Below are 17,356 nucleotides of genomic sequence, written 5' to 3' on the forward strand. Positions count from 1 at the left end.
CTTCTCTTTCATTTTTCCCTAGCCGCCACCTCCATGTCCTCCACTCGCCTGCCTCACCATCTCCACCATCATCTCCGCCCCACCCCACCCCACCCCACCCCCACCACCTGCGATTCACCTTAAGCGCGCACCTCCGTGAAACCCAGCCAAGAACACCCAGCCGTGCCATCGACGAACACAACCCTAATTCACGCATCTCTGCACGATTCCATCCACGAGCCCCCAAATCCAAAACGACGGGGATAGGCTGAGGTGAGGGATGTGTTGGTGGTGGTCGGAGGCGAGGGAGAAGGGTGGCGCCTGGGCTAAGTGCGATTCGTGGTGCTCGAAGCTGCACAAAACGACGGGGATGGCTGGGGTTGCGATGGGGTTTTGCGCGCAGGAGATGGGGGGGTTCTGGTGGTGGTCGGAGGCGAGGGAGGAGGTTGGTTCGTAGTCAAATCTGGTTTTTTTTCCTATCTTCAAATTTGTGGGAACTAGTTACCTTCATGTGTCTGATGTGTGTGTATATTTCTGGGTTCTTTATGGTAACTGGTTACCTAGGTTACTAAATCATACTTACTTTTTCTTTTTTTTCCTTCAAATTTGATGTTTCTTTTCATTTCTAATATGAGTGACTCGTCACCCCTCTTATGGTAACTGGTTATCCCTCTTATGGCAGAAAGTTACTCATCTCACTGTAACTGGTTACTCCTCCTGATACATGTTATTTAACCTCTAAGACTATTTTTTATATAACTGTGAAAAATCAAACAAGTAACTAGTTACCCCTCTGGATAAATGTTATTTAACCTAGCTGCAGGATTTTTTTTTTATTATATAATTGTGAAAAATCAATTAAGTAACTGATTACCTTACCCAAACTTTGAAAAAAAACGTACAATCTAAAAAAGAAAGAAAAGGAATGTTTATAATAAATAAATAAAAAATAAACGCAATTCATATTACAAAAAAAAAAAATTGGCAAAAACAAGCATGGAAAAATTTACTATAAAAATAGTTATATAAAATTAATATAAAAAATTAAATAAGCTAAAAAAATAATCAAATTACAAACATACCCTTCTAAATTAATAAAACTTGATTAAGAGTAAAACTATGACATAAATAAACTTTTATACAAAAATATGGGAAACTAAACCCATAAAAGTATTTTTTTTTTAAAAAAAAGTCATAGATTAACTTATCTTACAAAAAAGACACATTTTTGCAAATTCTATTAAAAATCTCATATAACATGTAATTTCCTCGTTAAAAAAATAAGGCTTAAAATTGTATGGTAATAAGGCTCAAAATTTATATATTTTTTTAAAATAGGGCCCAAAAAACCATTTTCTTTTAAAAATAGGGCCTCAAATATTTTTATAGGCCTAAGGCCACCATTTGTGTTAAGCCGGCCTGGTGCTTATCCTAGGTGGTAGGGGAGTATGGTGGTCGGAGCTTAGCCGGTCGACAAACTTAATTTTGGTATATGTATAATTTTATTTTAGGGAAAGGTAGTTATTTTTATGAATAAAATACTAAATGTAATTATTCCTTAATAATAATATTAATAGTGGATATACTAGAATACACCTATTGAGTGATCTAAAATAACTAAATAAGTAAAATTATACCAAAATGTACTAAAATAAGTCTCCAATAAATATTTTATCCTTAAATTTTTTTTACCTTCATCTATAGTACATAGCTATATTTGTAACACACTATTCATCTACGTAAACATATAATATTAATTTTCATATTATCTCTTATATTATTCACAAATACATAAAATCACACACAAATATATATATATATATATATCTCTTTCTATATAATAAGTGTGTAGATAACGGAAATTCTTGGTTTTAACGGTTTTTTATTTTTTTATGTTAACTTTAACAGAATATTCTCATATTTAACAGAATATTCTTATATTTGATGGTAGTTTGTAAATACTTAAACTTAAATAAAATAAATAAATAATTAAAAAAATTAAAATAGCATATTTTTGAGATATTTTACAATGATAATTATTTAAAAATAATAAATAATTAAACAAATCAAAATATGATATTTTTGAGATATTTTATAATGATAATTATTTATAAATAATAAATAATTAAACAAATAAAAATATGATATTTTTTAGATATTTTACAATGATAATTATTTAAACATAATAAAATCATGTGTTTTATAACTTAAATAAAATTTAATTAAACTTAAACTCACTTATTAGAATAATATCATATTAAACATATAACATAATTTACTGTCAATCAGTAACAAATTGCTTTTTAAAAAAAACTAGCAAGAAACTTAAATTTAAAATTCACGTGTAATATTTAATATTACATTAAACATATAATATACAATCTCTTGTTGTCACTCCCAAATTAAAAAACTAGAACAAACATAAACTTAAGCTTAAACAAAAATAAATAAATTATTTAATTAAAATAAGATATTTATTTGAATTTTATATAACATTAATATAAATTTAATAAAAATAATTAAAAAATTCTATAAATAAAACTAAGCAAACGTGGATATTGCATTTTTTCTCTCTTTTTATATATTTATATATATATAATTATATACCTAGTAAATGAGTTTTATTTATATTTTATAATATTATTATATTTCATTTTTTAATAAATTTTTATTGTTTTTTTTATAGGTAGTATTATAATATAATTATGTGATATGATATATGAGTAGATTTTATAAATATTAAAAGATATTATGATATTATTGATAGTTAAATAAAATATTTAAAATTAATAGAAAATATTTAAAATATAATATTTAAATGATATAGAGAAAAAAATAGAGAAATTGAAGTATGTTGTAATATAAAAGTTAGAAGTAAAATAGGAAAATGTGTGTTTTGAAGAAGTATTTAAAAAAATGAAATAGAATATCTATTTGGAGTGCTCTAAGCACCAATTATTTTATTAATTTTTATTTTTACATAAAGCACCGATTATTTTTAAAACTTAATAATAATATTGGAAATAATATTTGTTTATTATTATTAAATTGTATTTTTGAAACTTAATATTTTCTTGCCATAATTGTTTTAGTCAAAGAAAACTATGCTTTCAAATTCGTTGTGGTTGTTATTTTTCTTTTTAAATTATGAATTAAGGGGAAAAAAAAATTCAGCACCAAAAGTCTTCTTATCTCACAGATTTAAATCTCTATATATTAACTAGTATTTATTTTTATTTTTCCAAAAAGAAAAAAAAAATGGCCTCCCAGCAAATCGCAAATCACAAAGACCACGCCGAGGTCCTCTACGGTGAGGCCATCTGCCAGCAAAAATGCCGCCAACTGCTCGACGAAATGTCTCTGCCGCGGGGTCTCCTCCCCTTGGAGGACATCATGGAGGTCGGCTACAACCGCACCACCGGCTTCGTCTGGCTAAAGCAGAACAAGCCCAAGGAGCACCGATTCCACGCCATCGGTCGAACTGTTTCGTACGACAAAGAAGTCTCCGCCTTCGTGGAGGAGCACCGTATGAGGCGCCTCACAGGGGTCAAGAGCAAGGAACTTTTTATATGGGTCTCCATCTCCGATATCTTCATCAATGATTCGGATCTCAGCAAGATCATCTTCGCTAATCCCACCGGGATTTCTCGCTCCTTCCCGGTCTCTGCGTTTCGTCTCGACGATCAAGACCACACCAACCGTGAACGCGATCCAAGAAAGTGAAGTTTCGATCGTTCGACTTTTTTATTGAAGAAATATGATGTATTTTCTTAATAATAAATTAAAATAAATATCAAGCTTTTTTTTAGTAGAAGTTTTCAAATTTTAGATTTTAAACTTTTTTTGTTCTGAAGTTTTTTTTTTTGTTTACTTCTTTATTTTTGAATTTAGATTTATATCTTGTATATTTCACTTTGTAATTACTTTTTAAGTTTTTATTTTTGGAAGAAAGTTTAGTTATCTCAATAAAATACATACACTATATTTATTATTATTCAAGTTGTGTTTTAACCCAACACAAGTATAGTTAGATTCATAATATAAGATGAAAAATGCTTTATTCTTTATAATATAAAAAAATAGTTAAATAGTAAGCTATAAATATATTATTATTTTTTTATAAACTTATATATATATATACATGAGAGTGAGATACTATTATATTTAATTATTTTATTTTTTAAAATGAATAAAATATTTTAAAAAAATATAATATTTAAATGATGTAGAGAAAAAATAAAAAAATTAATATATAATATAATATAAAAATTTAAAGTAAATTATAAAAAAAATATATTTTGGTGATGTATTTTATAATATAAAGTACAACACTCATGGCACCAATTGAAAGTGCCCTTAGTTCTTTCAAAGTTCAAACTAACTTAAAAATTTACCCAATTTTGACAAGCTACCAATACTAGTCTTTTTAGTAGTAATACTATCAAGTTTTTCTAGTTAGTGAGATTTTTTTTTCCAATTCAATTCTAAAGTTCTAAAAATAATATTGAAATGAAATTTTTATTGGTAAATTTTTAACAAAGTTGTAAGCATGGAATAAAAAAAATACATTTTGTTTTTCTGTTTTCAAAAAAGCATTATGTAATTTCAAGTTATGTTTCATTTAAATTTTATTTTATGTAAATTTACATCTTATTAAGAGATCCTATATGTACAGCGTTGTTGTTTCTTTTTTTCATAAGATCTTAGAAGTAGTTAGTTAGCCTAACTAATTCTTTTTGTTAGACTGGTTTAGTAATACTAAATCAGTTATTTTAGTTGTTATAGGTTCATTAAAATGGTTTTGGTTTTTTCCCTTTTTACCCTTCTGTATATCAGCAGCTTATATTACAGCTTGCCTTAATTATATAAATTTTTGTATGATTATTCAAATAGTTTTAAGCTCTCTACAACAAACGATCCCTTAATTTTTATTACAATATATTTTCAAAATTTTGTGAGATTCATAATAAAATATATGGAAAATGAATTTAGTCTTTTAAAGTTTGATGATTTAACAACAAGGACTTAATATATATTGTCAATGTACTTTCTCAAATTCAAGATCTTAATGATAGTTTAATTTCTCCAAGTGCTAGATAGCAAACAATACAACAGGATTTAAGAAATATTTATCCACTTTTCGATTGACTAACCTAATTAAAAAAAATGTCTGTATGTCTCTTTACAATAATAAAATAAATAAATAAGAGATGATTAGAAAAGTACTCATTTTCAAGATTAATCAACTAAAATTAGCCACTAAATATATTTAGTTTATTATTACTCATGTTTAGTATTATATTTTCCATAATATCACTTGAAAAGTACAATGTATTGTAAGTATTTGAGCAAAAAAAATAATATAACAGAAATAGTAACTAAAATACTAAATATCAAAAGAAAAATATTCAAAATATGACTACAAATGAAAATGAAAGATGATTACTTAAAATGGATACTGTGTGTTATTTTTACAATAAATAAAGGCTTGTGAAAGTGAAAGCAAAACTAGTCTAATTCTAAGGTGAAAAAGAACAATAAAACAAGCTTAAATATACAATTAAAAAAAGGGAAGAAAGCTTTAGTCAAATTTATGCTTTAAAAGTCTATATATATATTTATGGTAGAGACAAAATCAATCATGGGATTGAGATTCATCCCACATCTTGGAAAGGTAGTTCTGGCACTTGTTACTTCCATAGTTGATCAAATCAAGTGAAGGGTTAATTATTTTTGACCTTTTGGTATGAGAATGAGATTGAGATTGAGATTGAGAGCCTCCAATAATGGTCATATTATCATGACTTGAAAACTTTATGAGGTTATGCCTGTATTCCACTGCAATTTGCTCAAACACTTGCACCTCAAACATGTTCATTTTCAACTTTGGTCTCATTTGGTCTCTAACAAATGCAAAAGCCAGTTGGTCTCTTGGGTTAAAACCTTCCAACTCGTTGAACAATAGGCAAGAGAATAGATTGCTCTTCAATCCATGCTTTCTCATTATAAGAGCACTATCTGGTACATCTATACCAATATAAATATAGCAATAATGAGTTATATTTAATATAGATATGTATAAAGATATACTCTTCATCATTCTCTTTAGTAAATTACATGCATATATCACATGTTAATTATATAACCACATTTATTTATTATTGACTAGTTGAGAAATATTAATAGTCATGTAGCAAAGGACAATAATATATATATCTTATATATAATTTTCACATATGGGAAGAAGTGTTAAAGCACATAAAATTTAGGTTTACGTCTGCATGAAAAACCACAACAAGTGACACTTCCATAAAGTATTATTATTATTATTATTATTATTATTATTATTATTAGGAATAATGGCGTCAAAACTACTCAAGTAGATACAAATTTTACAGTAAAATATCTATGTAAAAATTTTGACGGCAAAACTACTCAAATAGTTACAATTCTGTCACATAAATACTCATGTAAAAATTTTGACGACAAAACTACTTAAGTAGTGAATTTTTTTGCACTTAACTCTCTATTGTTAAATCAATTGTTAAAACTAACTTTATGAGACACGTGATAGTCTCTAATTCATCCAAAATATTTTAATTAAAAATAATTAAAATATTAAAGAATTCAGGAAAAAATAAAAAAATTATTTTAATTCCTAAAAGTTTAATTTTAAATATTTTAAAAATAATTAAAAAAAATCATAAAAAATAAAATAAGTATTTTAAATTCCAAAACATTAACACAAGTATTTTTAAAACTAAAAAATATTAATTTAATGAAAAATATACATAAAATCATAAAAATTTCATTTTGGATTTGGTTAAATATAAATACAGTCTAATTTCATGTTGATTAAAAATGAAATTTTTATGATTTTTATTTAGATTTTTCATTAAATTAATGTTATTTTTTTAGTTTTTCAAATACATGTTTTAGTTTTTTTTTTATGAATTTAATATATGTTATATATATTTTTTGGAATTTATTTATTTTTTATTTTTTCCCTAAATTTTTAATTAATTTTAAAACATTTAAAATTAAAAAAAATGAATAAATTGGAGACTGTCACGTGTTCCATAGAGTTAGTTTTAATAATTAACTTAACGATATGAAGTTAAGTGTAAGAAAATCTAACTACTTAAGTAATTTATTTGTCAAATTTTTTATATGATATTTAACTAACAGTATCGTAACTACTTGTTCAGTTTTTCCGCTATTATTATTATTATTATTATTATTTGGTGATCTGACCCACCACATTTTCCAGATCATTAGTAGATCCAATGTAAAATAATAATAATAATAATAATAGTAATAATAATAATAATAATAATAATAGTAGGCAACCTTATTATAGTCCAATGGCTTGAAAATTTTCTTCTTCATGAACAGCTGATGATAAACGCTAGAGGGTTATTTGAAGTTCATCTTCAGATTCTATAGCACACACTCTCTATTTTTGTTTTTTATTTCTTTCATTAAAAAAGATGATTCTTCACATATATATGTATGATATATATATATATATTTATATGTATGGGACCACTCTAAAATGACTAATCAATACCTTGGACCATACAGTTAAAAACTTCATTTTCTTTGTACTAAACTAAGGATTCTTTCTTTCAAAAAAAAAAAAAAAAACAACTAAGGATTCTACATTATTCTTTTGTCTTATTTAAGCATGAATATGCTTTTAATTACAGCCAAAAAGATTTTCACCATTATTCTTCTTTATCATAAATTCTTTTTACAACAACTTAAATATTTGATTGAGACAACTTGTCACATTGCTTAGTATTACTTTAAACTACCAGTCAAAAAAACTTGGTCCTCAATATCATAGCTGATCATGCTTTTAAGTGTAATCTCCACACACACACATTTTTATATATATATATATACTCGAAATAAAGTGTTTGAGAAAATTCTCAACGAAGCAAGTACTAAAACAAGCAGTCGAGCCTTCACAGCCAGGGCTTTAAGTACCTAAAGTTTTTGCTAACTGTCTAAATAAAGATATACATACATATAATCATTGAATAAAGCAATGATAATCTCTTGTAACTTAAGAAACTTCTAATATTGAAATTTTATATCACTAATTGATTCATCACAATCTTGTCTTAGGAAAATCAATTATTTCAACTTTACTTGTACAACAATATAAGACATGGATGATGATCATAGGTTCTAAAAATGTCAACAACTGTTGAAGGTGAGTATACCTAACAACAAATATATCAATTGTTCTTTATTCATTTCATTTTCAGATATGATATCATGCATTACACTATGCACGATCTACTTCTACTCTTCTATTCCCTATCACTAATTTAAGCTTATTAAGCTTTGCATTGACATTAATAAATAAACAAACATTTCACTAATTACCCTTTTTCACATATATACCAAAATAATAAAAAACAAATAAAATTACCTGAGGTGTAGGGAAGCTTGTTAGGGCTCCATGGCTGCAAACCAAACTCACAATATGTTTCCATTTGTGTCCTCAAACCACTAAGATCCGACCATTTTTTCCACCTTGAGGTAGCCATGGCTTCTTCCATGGTGTGAACATAAAAGGGGTGTTTTGAAATGGCCATATCTACTTTCTGTGACACAACAAGCCCATGAATCAAAAGCAAAGGATCAACCACCAATTGCAACTTGGCATCAACCCAAATACTAAATTTCACATTTGGGAAAAGCCTGTGAACTAAATACTTAGCTATAACTCCATTCATAGCTGGATTCTCATACAAATCTTTGCTCAAAACTTCGACGATTCTCCATGCACCGATTCTGTTTTCAGGGTGGTTTTGTGAAAGTAATTTGTGGTGCTTTAGGCTTGTGAGTGTTACATCATCAATGAACATGTAAAAGCATACATTGTCAAGTGTTTTGGATCCAAGCCCCTTTGGTTGTCTAATTTTGTCATGGTCATTGAAAATTGCTGAGACCACAACCACTCCATTACAATTTTCCATTTCATTTCGATCTGTCACACATGAAAATTGTACCCAAAAGAACATGTCAAATTCAAATGCATTATGAACATATAGCTGAAAATGGTTACAAAGAAAGAAACTGACCATAATCACTAATTGGAAAATCCTTAAAGAATCCACAAGGAATTTCTGTCACATTGCTTTGATGATGATCAAAATATGAAAACCTCTTTTGGGCACTAAAATTCCCACCAAAACTCTCAGCCTTTCCTTGCATATATTTCAAAGGTGACAGAGGTGAATCTTTGGACAAATCTTGAATCTCCTTCAATACTTTCCAATAATCTGACCAAAACAACCAAAATCCATAATTGAGATGACCCAGATAAGAATTTTGGATAAAAAAACAAAATTGGTGGGGTGGTACCTGAGAAGAAGACAGGGGAAGAACAAGTGGAACGGACGGTTGAGATTGCGTACTTGTGTTCTCCATAAGAAGAAGGGTAGGAGAAAAGAGGTGTGTGAAGAGGCTCGAATGGTGAAGATCTGAATAGGCATTTGGTTTTGGAGAGGGAAATGTAGAGAGCTAAGAAGAGAGAGGTTGAGAGGTAGAGCAGAGAGAAACAGAGGAGTTTTGATTGGAAAAACAGAGGTGTGGAGTTTGATTTCATTTTTCTTCTCATTTTGTTCCTTTTCTTTAATTAATTACAAGGATATACCAACCAACACCAAAATAAATAAATAAATGACATAGATAGGTATCATTATATTACCATATATGTATTACACAATTAGATCCTTTTCTTTCTCAAAATAAAAATAATAATAATAGAAATAAAAAAAAAAAATTTGAGTGTTTTTCAACAAACTAAAAACAGTTATTAAGGTTTCATTGGTTGCTTATGAATTATAAATAAGTTTATACTTTTTTGTACGATCATTTTGTTTTATTATTTGTTTGGACTATGTGTTTTGAAAAATTACTTTTTGGACGAATTTTTTTATAAATAATTAAAGTAAATACACAAATCTGATTTTGATTAACAAAAAATTAAATATTAGAACACTGTTAGACAAAATTATTGTGCTATTGTTTTAAATTGTTAGTTTGATTAATTATTAATAATTTATTTTACAAAAACAGACTCAGAGAAGGCAACGAGACAAAACAAATGGTACATATAATCTCATTAAATTTATTTTTTATAGGTTTCACCAAATTAAAAAAGATCAAATATTAATTTTTTTATGTATAATAAAGAGACACTCAATCCTTAATTAAAAAATATACTTCATCATTTGTATAAAATGGAAAATAATAATCTATTGTAATTATATATAGGCAAACTTTTATTAAATATGACCGGCCGTAGTTTTAGTTTTTAGCCTTTTTGTATGAACGTACTCTGTATGCACTTGCCTTTTCTCGTTGATGCCGGCCGGTGGTGGTGTTGTGCAGCGAATTCCGTGAAAATAGTTGCAACTCCAACTAACTTATTATTATTATTATTATTTGTTTTCTTTTTTATTAACGTGACAACAATCAATTAGAAACAGTCAACTACAACTTTAGATCATCTCAAAAAAAAAAAAAAAACCTAGATATATACCAACATTCAAAAGCTTTAGATATATACCCAAAAGTTTTGTAGTAAGAAAAACGATGCTGCCATCCTTTGGGTTAACTAGTTAAAATGAGTCGACAAAATATTTGGCAAGCGCCGCTTTAGCAAATGAATGACATTAACTTGAAAAACTTGTCAAGTAAGATAATAGATTCTAATAACATATTTAATTAATGAAAAACAATCTTTGACCCTAATAAAAAAAAGCAAATTTTAACCTGATAATTTGGAGTGAAACCAATTGAACAAAATAAAAAAAAACAAACAAAGAGGCAGTATATCACAACTGAAACGTCAAAGAAGATCGTTGTATAAAACACGAATGCCTTGAACATCATTCCAATTCAGACCTTTGGTTTCTCCCATGGGCAAAATGGGGTACACGATAGCATCAGTATCCGAGCTATGCATGAGCCCAAGAGTGTGACCGATTTCGTGCAAAGCAGACGAGACAAGGTCAAAAGAATAAGGAGCCTCCCCCACCACCCAATTCTCATCCGCATCCAAATGCAAAACCCCCGTCGTCGGCTGAAAACTGTGGCCTAGGGTTCCGCCAGGCCCATCAAAGGGAACCCCGTCTCCGTGGTCTCCACTATGGAAGCTCACTTTAATATCAGCCACTTCGAATGGGGCTTGAATGAACCTGAAGTGAGTGTTGTAGCTCCAAATAGAGAAGGCCCGCCGAATTGCGTTCTGCGCCAACGACGTCGTACCGTCAGGGAACCCGAATGATAGAGTGAATTTGGATGGCGGCCACCTCGGAGCTCCTGGGAAGAAAGTGTAAAGCGGGCCGTACCCGTGGGCCTGGGCCCATTTCATGCCTGCAAGCATTTGAGTTTTGTTGTTACTACTTGTGATATCTGGCATAGCGCAACGGGGTTGCATCATCTTAAAAATCGTTTTTTGGTCTAGAATCCCTGTGGGTTCGAGTTTGTAATTTATCTGGTATGTTCTGATGGCCGATTCCAGAGCATCATCAAAATGATTATTGTGATGATGATCGTGATCTTGGTGACTGTGAATATGATCACGATGACGATGACGATGGTGATTGTGATTGTGATTTTGTTGGTGCTGATGATGTTCTAAGTAGCCAAAGCGTTGTAGATAATGCTTGACATCGCCAATGCCATGAACCTTGTCGCCTTTTTTAGCTCCTTCCACGTCTTTTAGGAAGGAAAAAGGAGAAGCCGCGGGAGGTGTTGAAGAAGAAGTTATCAAAATTAACGTGAAAAATAATGAGAAAAGAAGAAATAATTTGATGAAAGACATAATTTTTATGAAGAAAGAAGGGATTATTGGGCAGATAAATTAATGAGAACAGTATATATTGTTATGATATTTTCTTCTCTTCTATATACTTGGAAGGAAAGTACGTAATCTAATGATTATATTTAAATCATTGAATTATTTTTGAAATAGTTAGTTATATATTAAAAAAAATCTGTATTTTCTCATATTTTTTCGCATTTCTTTAATTTTCATTTAAAAATTTATGACAAAAAATAAAAAATATTTAAATTTGAATTCTAATTTGATTAGATATTTAATTAAATTATAAAAATTTGATTGGATTACATTTACAATTTGATTTTATTAGAGAAAATAGTGCACCTAAAGAAAATAGTGCAGAGAGGTTAGAACTTTCTTATATGATTCTCATAAAGTTTCAATTTTGCTAGGGATTAGTGGTTTTTTTTTTAAAATAAGGATATCGGAATATAAAAATATTATTTATATATTTTAATAAATAATATTAAAAAACCCTTACGTATCTCAATTGAGGTTTCAAATTTTGGTTTCGGTACTTTATATTATATATTTTATAGGCGCTTAGATTAATGATAATTAGGAATTCAAGTTATACATAATATAAAAATATTATTTATATAGAAGATATTTTTGTATAAAATATTTTAATAAATAAATAAGACTAATAATTGAATATCAAGATCTATTAATCTACACACTTATTAACGTGTAGCGCGGTTATTTATCTTCAAGGAGTTGTTACGTGTTTGATATATGGTGTGCTAATTTTCTAATAATTATAATAAAAATTCATCTTATATAAATTGATATTTAATTAATTTATATTGATTTGAATTTAAATAAGATATTTATTGATAACTAATTTTTTAATAATAATATTATTTTTTTGTTTTGATATTTCTATTTCTTTCTTTCCTTGAAATTTAAATCAAATTGCCATTGCTTTCATACATAGTTTATATATAACCCAAAAATTATTTAATAAACAAAATAAATATATATATATAAATATCATTAATCGACCATAACCATATTTTATATCAAACATTATATATATGTATATATATACGAGCAACGTGTAGTATGCACATTTGTTTAGTTTTATTTATTAAATTTATTAATTATTTTTATTAAATTTATATTAATGTCATATAAATTTTAAATAAATATCATATTTTAATTAAATAATTTATTTATTTTTGTTTAAGTTTAAGTTTAAGTTTATGTTTGTTTTAGTTTGTTAATTTTAGAGTGATAACAAGAAATTATATATTATATGTTTAATATAATATTAAATATTATACGTTGATTTTAAATTTAAGTTTCTTGCTAGTTTTTTTTTTTTTTTTAAATTTGTTGTTAATTGACAGTAGATTATATTATATTTTTAATATGATATTATTCTAATAAGTGAGTTTAATTTTAATTAAAATTTATTTAAGTTATAAAATGTATGATTTTATTATTTTTAAATAATTATCATTGTAAAATATCTTTAAAATATTTTATTTTAATTTTTTTAATTATTTATTATTTTAAAATAATTATCATTGTAAAATATCTGAAAAATATCATATTTTAATTTGTTTAATTATTTACTATTTTAAAATAATTATCATTGTAAAATATCTAAAAAATATCGTATTTTAATTTTTTAAATTATTTATTTTATTTTATTTTATTTAAGTTTAAGTGTTTACAAACTACCGTTAAATATAAGAATATTTTGTTAAATATAAGAATATTATGTTAAAATTAACATTAAAAAAAATAAAAAACTGTTAAAACCAAAAATTTCCGTTATCTACACACTTATTATATAGAAGATATGTATATATTTAGTTTACATGTTGGAGATGAGATATTTACATTTTGTAGGGATCGGTAACTTATATATATATAAATATATATTATAAATAGTTTGATTTATTATTAAAATAATTTTGTATTAAATATGAATTAATTAGTGATCTTGAAATTTTATATGTATGCTTGTTTTCTTCGAAAAGAGACATTTTGTCTCAGTTTTGTTTTTATTTACTCTCGAAGGAATAAATAGGCCAAATTGCAAAGATTGCCGTAATATCATTGATGAGTTTTGACATACTCTTCAACTGCCAAACTCTCCACGCGACCTCGAGTCTCATTTGTATTTATATATATATTTGATGGCTAAGGTGGTACTAATGAGAGTGGATTACTATTGGGCTTGTGAAATTCCTAGTTACAAAAGCAAACAATAAAGAAAATGATAAGCTTACCCTGTTGTTTGGTTTGGCCCTTACATGCAACAAAGAAAAATAAATCATTTATTTAAGGGTTTATATCTTTTTGAACTCTATATTTTTTCCCATTATTTGTTTGGATCTTGTATTTTGACAAATTATTTTTTGGATCTTATATTTTGTAAAATAGTTAAAATAGAACCCTAAACCCGATTTTGATTAATTATTTCTCAACTAAAATCACAAATAATTTACCAAACTAACAATTCAGAACAAAAATAAAATCATTCTGCTTAAAAACTGTGTTATTATATTCAATTTTTTCTTCATCAAAATTGAGTTTAGGGTCATATTTTAACCATTTTACAAAACATAGGGTCCAAAAAGTAATTTGTTAAAACACAGGGTCCAAACAAGTAATGAGACAAAACACAGGGTTCAAAAAAGTATAAACCTTTTATTTAAATGATTCTGTCAGTATTGGTCTTGTTAGCATACACCCATACATCACTTTTAAACCATACAACATTTCCTCTAAACCAATTAAAATCCAACCAAAAGAATTGCACTGGTGCGTACGTTTAGTATACCTGTCCCATACAAAAATCCTATATATACGATTTTTTTTAGGTAGGGACTGTTAATAATATAAGTTTTATTAATATGTAAGGGTAGTTTAGTCTTTTAGCCTCTCATTATTTTGGCTATACATTTTGTTGCTCTTGTACTCTTATTTTTATCTCTTTCGACATAATGAAAACCTAGCCTCCCTTTTGATTTTCTCTCAAATCTCCTTTGTCTATTTTGCAAAATTATCATGGTATCAGAGCCGGGTTCTTGAGTACCCTTGATTTGGTTGCGCTAGGATTTGGCTCTGTCTTTGGCTTTGATTTTGAGGTTTTCGCACAAATCTTGGGGATTTCGCACTTTGTTCTGTCTATTTGGATTTCGATTGTTCGTCATGGCTGGTGCAAAAGATGATTCGCTTCAATCCATCAATGTGCAATTGAATGGGCAAAATTATTCGTATTGGCATTATGTTATGAAATTTTTTCTGAAAGAGAAACGTATGTGGGGTTATGTTTCTGGAACTTCCACGAAATCGAAGGACGATAAGAATGAGAGCTTTGCAGAACAGTTCGATCTTTGGGATGCCAATAATTCAAAAATCATCACTTGGATCAACAACTTGGTTCAACAATCATTCGGTATCCAATTGGCGAAATATGAGACGGCGAAGGAAGTCTGGGAGCACTTGGAAATGTTGTATACACAGTCTAATTTCGCAAAGCAGTATCAGTTGGAGATTGACATTCGGGCCCTTTAATAGAATAGCATGAATGTTCAGGAATTTTATTTTACTATGTCTAATATGTGGGATTAGCTTGCTTTGACTAAATCAGCGGAGTTACGGGCATTTGCCCCTTACATTGCTCGGAGAGACGCACAACGTCTGGTTCAGTTTTTGATGGCTCTTCGAGATGAGTTTGAAGGTCTTCGTGGAACAATCCTGCATCGCAGTCCTCTTCCGTCGGTTGATTCGGTGGTTAATGAGTTGTTAGCAGAAGAGATTCGCTTGAAGTCTCGTGTTGATAAAGGGGGGGGGGGGGGGGCGGAAAATGGGATTCTTCCTTCTCCGAATCCCTCTGTCTTTGCAGTTCCTCATCGGCTAGCCTCCAACAATCAACACAAGACTCAAGCCAAGGTTGGCTACGACGAATGCAGTTTTTGCAAGCAAAAGAGACACTGGAAGGCTCAATGTCCCAAACTGTTGAACAGGGCACAATCACCGAATCAGTCTCCTCACTGGAAATCTGGCAGCCAACCTCATCGACCTCTTCACTCTATGTCTTCGAACATGGCAGCTATTGTTTCACCTGCAGATTCTGGAAGCACTCCTAGTACCTCGATTGCTACACTCACAGAGCAGTTTCAGAAGTTCATTGCCTCCCAGCCACACGCCATGTCAGCCTCCTCACACATAGGTTTGCCTTCTAGTAGTACACTAGGTATATCTTCCTCTATATGGGTCCTTGATTCCAGAGCTTCACATCATATGTCACCTAATTCCAATTCCTTCTTGTCCATTAAATCAATACCCTCTGTATTTGTCATGACTGCTGATGGCACTCCCATGCCATTAGCAGGGATTGGCTTGATTTGCACTCCAAAAATATCATTCTCTGATGTATATCATATTCCAAATCTTACTTTGAATCTTGTCTCTGTTGGTCAATTATGTGACTCTGGTTTCTCAGTTATTTTCTCTAATTCTTGTTGTTATGTGCAGGATCCTCATTCCAAGAAGCTGATTGGGATAGGCCGTAGGCAGGGGGGCTTTACATTTTAGATGAGCTGAGAGTTCCTGATGTTGCAGCTTCTAGTGTCGATTTGTCTTCATTTCGTTTAAGTTCGTCTTTGTCTAGTTTTTATTTATGGCATTCTCGTCTTGGACATGTATCTGGTTCACGTTTAAAGTACTTAGCTTCCACAAGAGCATTAGGAAAGTTACAAACCCATGATATTTCAGATTGTTGTGGTTGCAAATTGGCAAAATTTTCTGCTTTACCTTTTTATAAGAGTGTTTCTGTTTCTCTTGCACCTTTTGATTTGCTTCACTCTGATATGTGGGGGCCATCACCCGTTCTAACAAAAGGTGGATCACGTTACTATGTCTCTTTTATTGATGATTATACTCGTTTTTGTTAGGTCTATCTTATGAAGCATTGTTCTGATTTCCTCGCGATTTATCATATGTTTCGTGCTTTTGTTAAAACTCAACATAATGCTGTTATCAAATATTTTCGAAGTGATCTGGGTGGTGAATATACCTCCAATCGTTTCTCTGAATTGCTTGCTTTAGATGGTACCTTACATCAAACCTCTTGTACCGATACACCAGAGCAAAATGGGGTTGCCGAAAGAAAATACATACACATTGTTGAAACTGGTCGTTCTCTCTTATTGTCATCTTATTTTCTATTTTCAAAAAAATTATAACCCAATTTTTTTAGTATGATGATATACATTATAGTTATATCAGACATTCAATCAATTTTCTGGAAATTCTGAATAATTAACAGTGTCGAAATCAGAGTTCAAACAATCAGTTGCATGTATGCTTAATTTTTTTATATGCGTGGAAAATAGGCTGTTTAAACTCTGATTTTGACACTGTAAATTATTCAGAATTTCTCAAAAAATTGGCGGGATGCCAATTATAACAATAATGTATGCTATCATACAAAAAACTTGGGTTATAATTTCTCAAAGTGCCGAAGATAGAAAACATCGCTATGGT

General features: G+C 29.0%; 3 protein-coding genes across 3 annotated transcripts; 1 reads left to right on the forward strand and 2 right to left on the reverse strand.

Annotated features, from left to right (window-relative positions):
- The first annotated feature begins 3,120 nt into the window (after window positions 1-3,120).
- On the forward strand, window positions 3,121-3,868 carry LOC133800821 (uncharacterized). The gene has a single exon (XM_062238887.1). It carries the CDS (start codon window positions 3,238-3,240, stop codon window positions 3,700-3,702), a length of 465 nt encoding a protein of 154 aa, XP_062094871.1. The 5' UTR covers window positions 3,121-3,237; the 3' UTR covers window positions 3,703-3,868.
- A 1,531-nt stretch (window positions 3,869-5,399) lies between these two features.
- Window positions 5,400-9,649, reverse strand: LOC133799276 (alkaline ceramidase TOD1). The gene is made up of 4 exons (XM_062237291.1): window positions 9,361-9,649; window positions 9,078-9,278; window positions 8,423-8,983; window positions 5,400-6,006 (listed from the first exon to the last, which is right to left on the reverse strand). Exons 1-4 carry the CDS (start codon window positions 9,614-9,616, stop codon window positions 5,615-5,617), a joined length of 1,410 nt encoding a protein of 469 aa, XP_062093275.1. The 5' UTR covers window positions 9,617-9,649; the 3' UTR covers window positions 5,400-5,614.
- Window positions 9,650-10,852: 1,203 nt separating this feature from the next.
- Window positions 10,853-11,830, reverse strand: LOC133799406 (metalloendoproteinase 1-like). Its single transcript, XM_062237427.1, has one exon. It carries the CDS (start codon window positions 11,828-11,830, stop codon window positions 10,853-10,855), a length of 978 nt encoding a protein of 325 aa, XP_062093411.1.
- Window positions 11,831-17,356: the final 5,526 nt, after the last annotated feature.

The sequence above is a fragment of the Humulus lupulus genome, chromosome 9 (assembly GCF_963169125.1).
Source record: "Humulus lupulus chromosome 9, drHumLupu1.1, whole genome shotgun sequence".
Lineage (NCBI taxonomy): Eukaryota > Viridiplantae > Streptophyta > Magnoliopsida > Rosales > Cannabaceae > Humulus > Humulus lupulus.

Excerpts from the sequence above, each read along its gene's own strand:
- LOC133799276 (XM_062237291.1), bottom strand. The coding sequence starts at position 9,616 with ATGAGAAGAAAAATGAAATCAAACTCCACACCTCTGTTTTTCCAATCA. Across the intron at positions 9,279-9,360 it reads TTCCCCTGTCTTCTTCTCAG|ATTATTGGAAAGTATTGAAG; the intron begins GTACCACCCCAC and ends TGTTTTGGTCAG. Across the intron at positions 6,007-8,422 it reads CAAGCTTCCCTACACCTCAG|ATGTACCAGATAGTGCTCTT; the intron begins GTAATTTTATTT and ends ATATTGGTATAG.
- LOC133799406 (XM_062237427.1), bottom strand. The coding sequence starts at position 11,830 with ATGTCTTTCATCAAATTATTTCTTCTTTTCTCATTATTTTTCACGTTA.
- LOC133800821 (XM_062238887.1), top strand. The coding sequence starts at position 3,238 with ATGGCCTCCCAGCAAATCGCAAATCACAAAGACCACGCCGAGGTCCTC.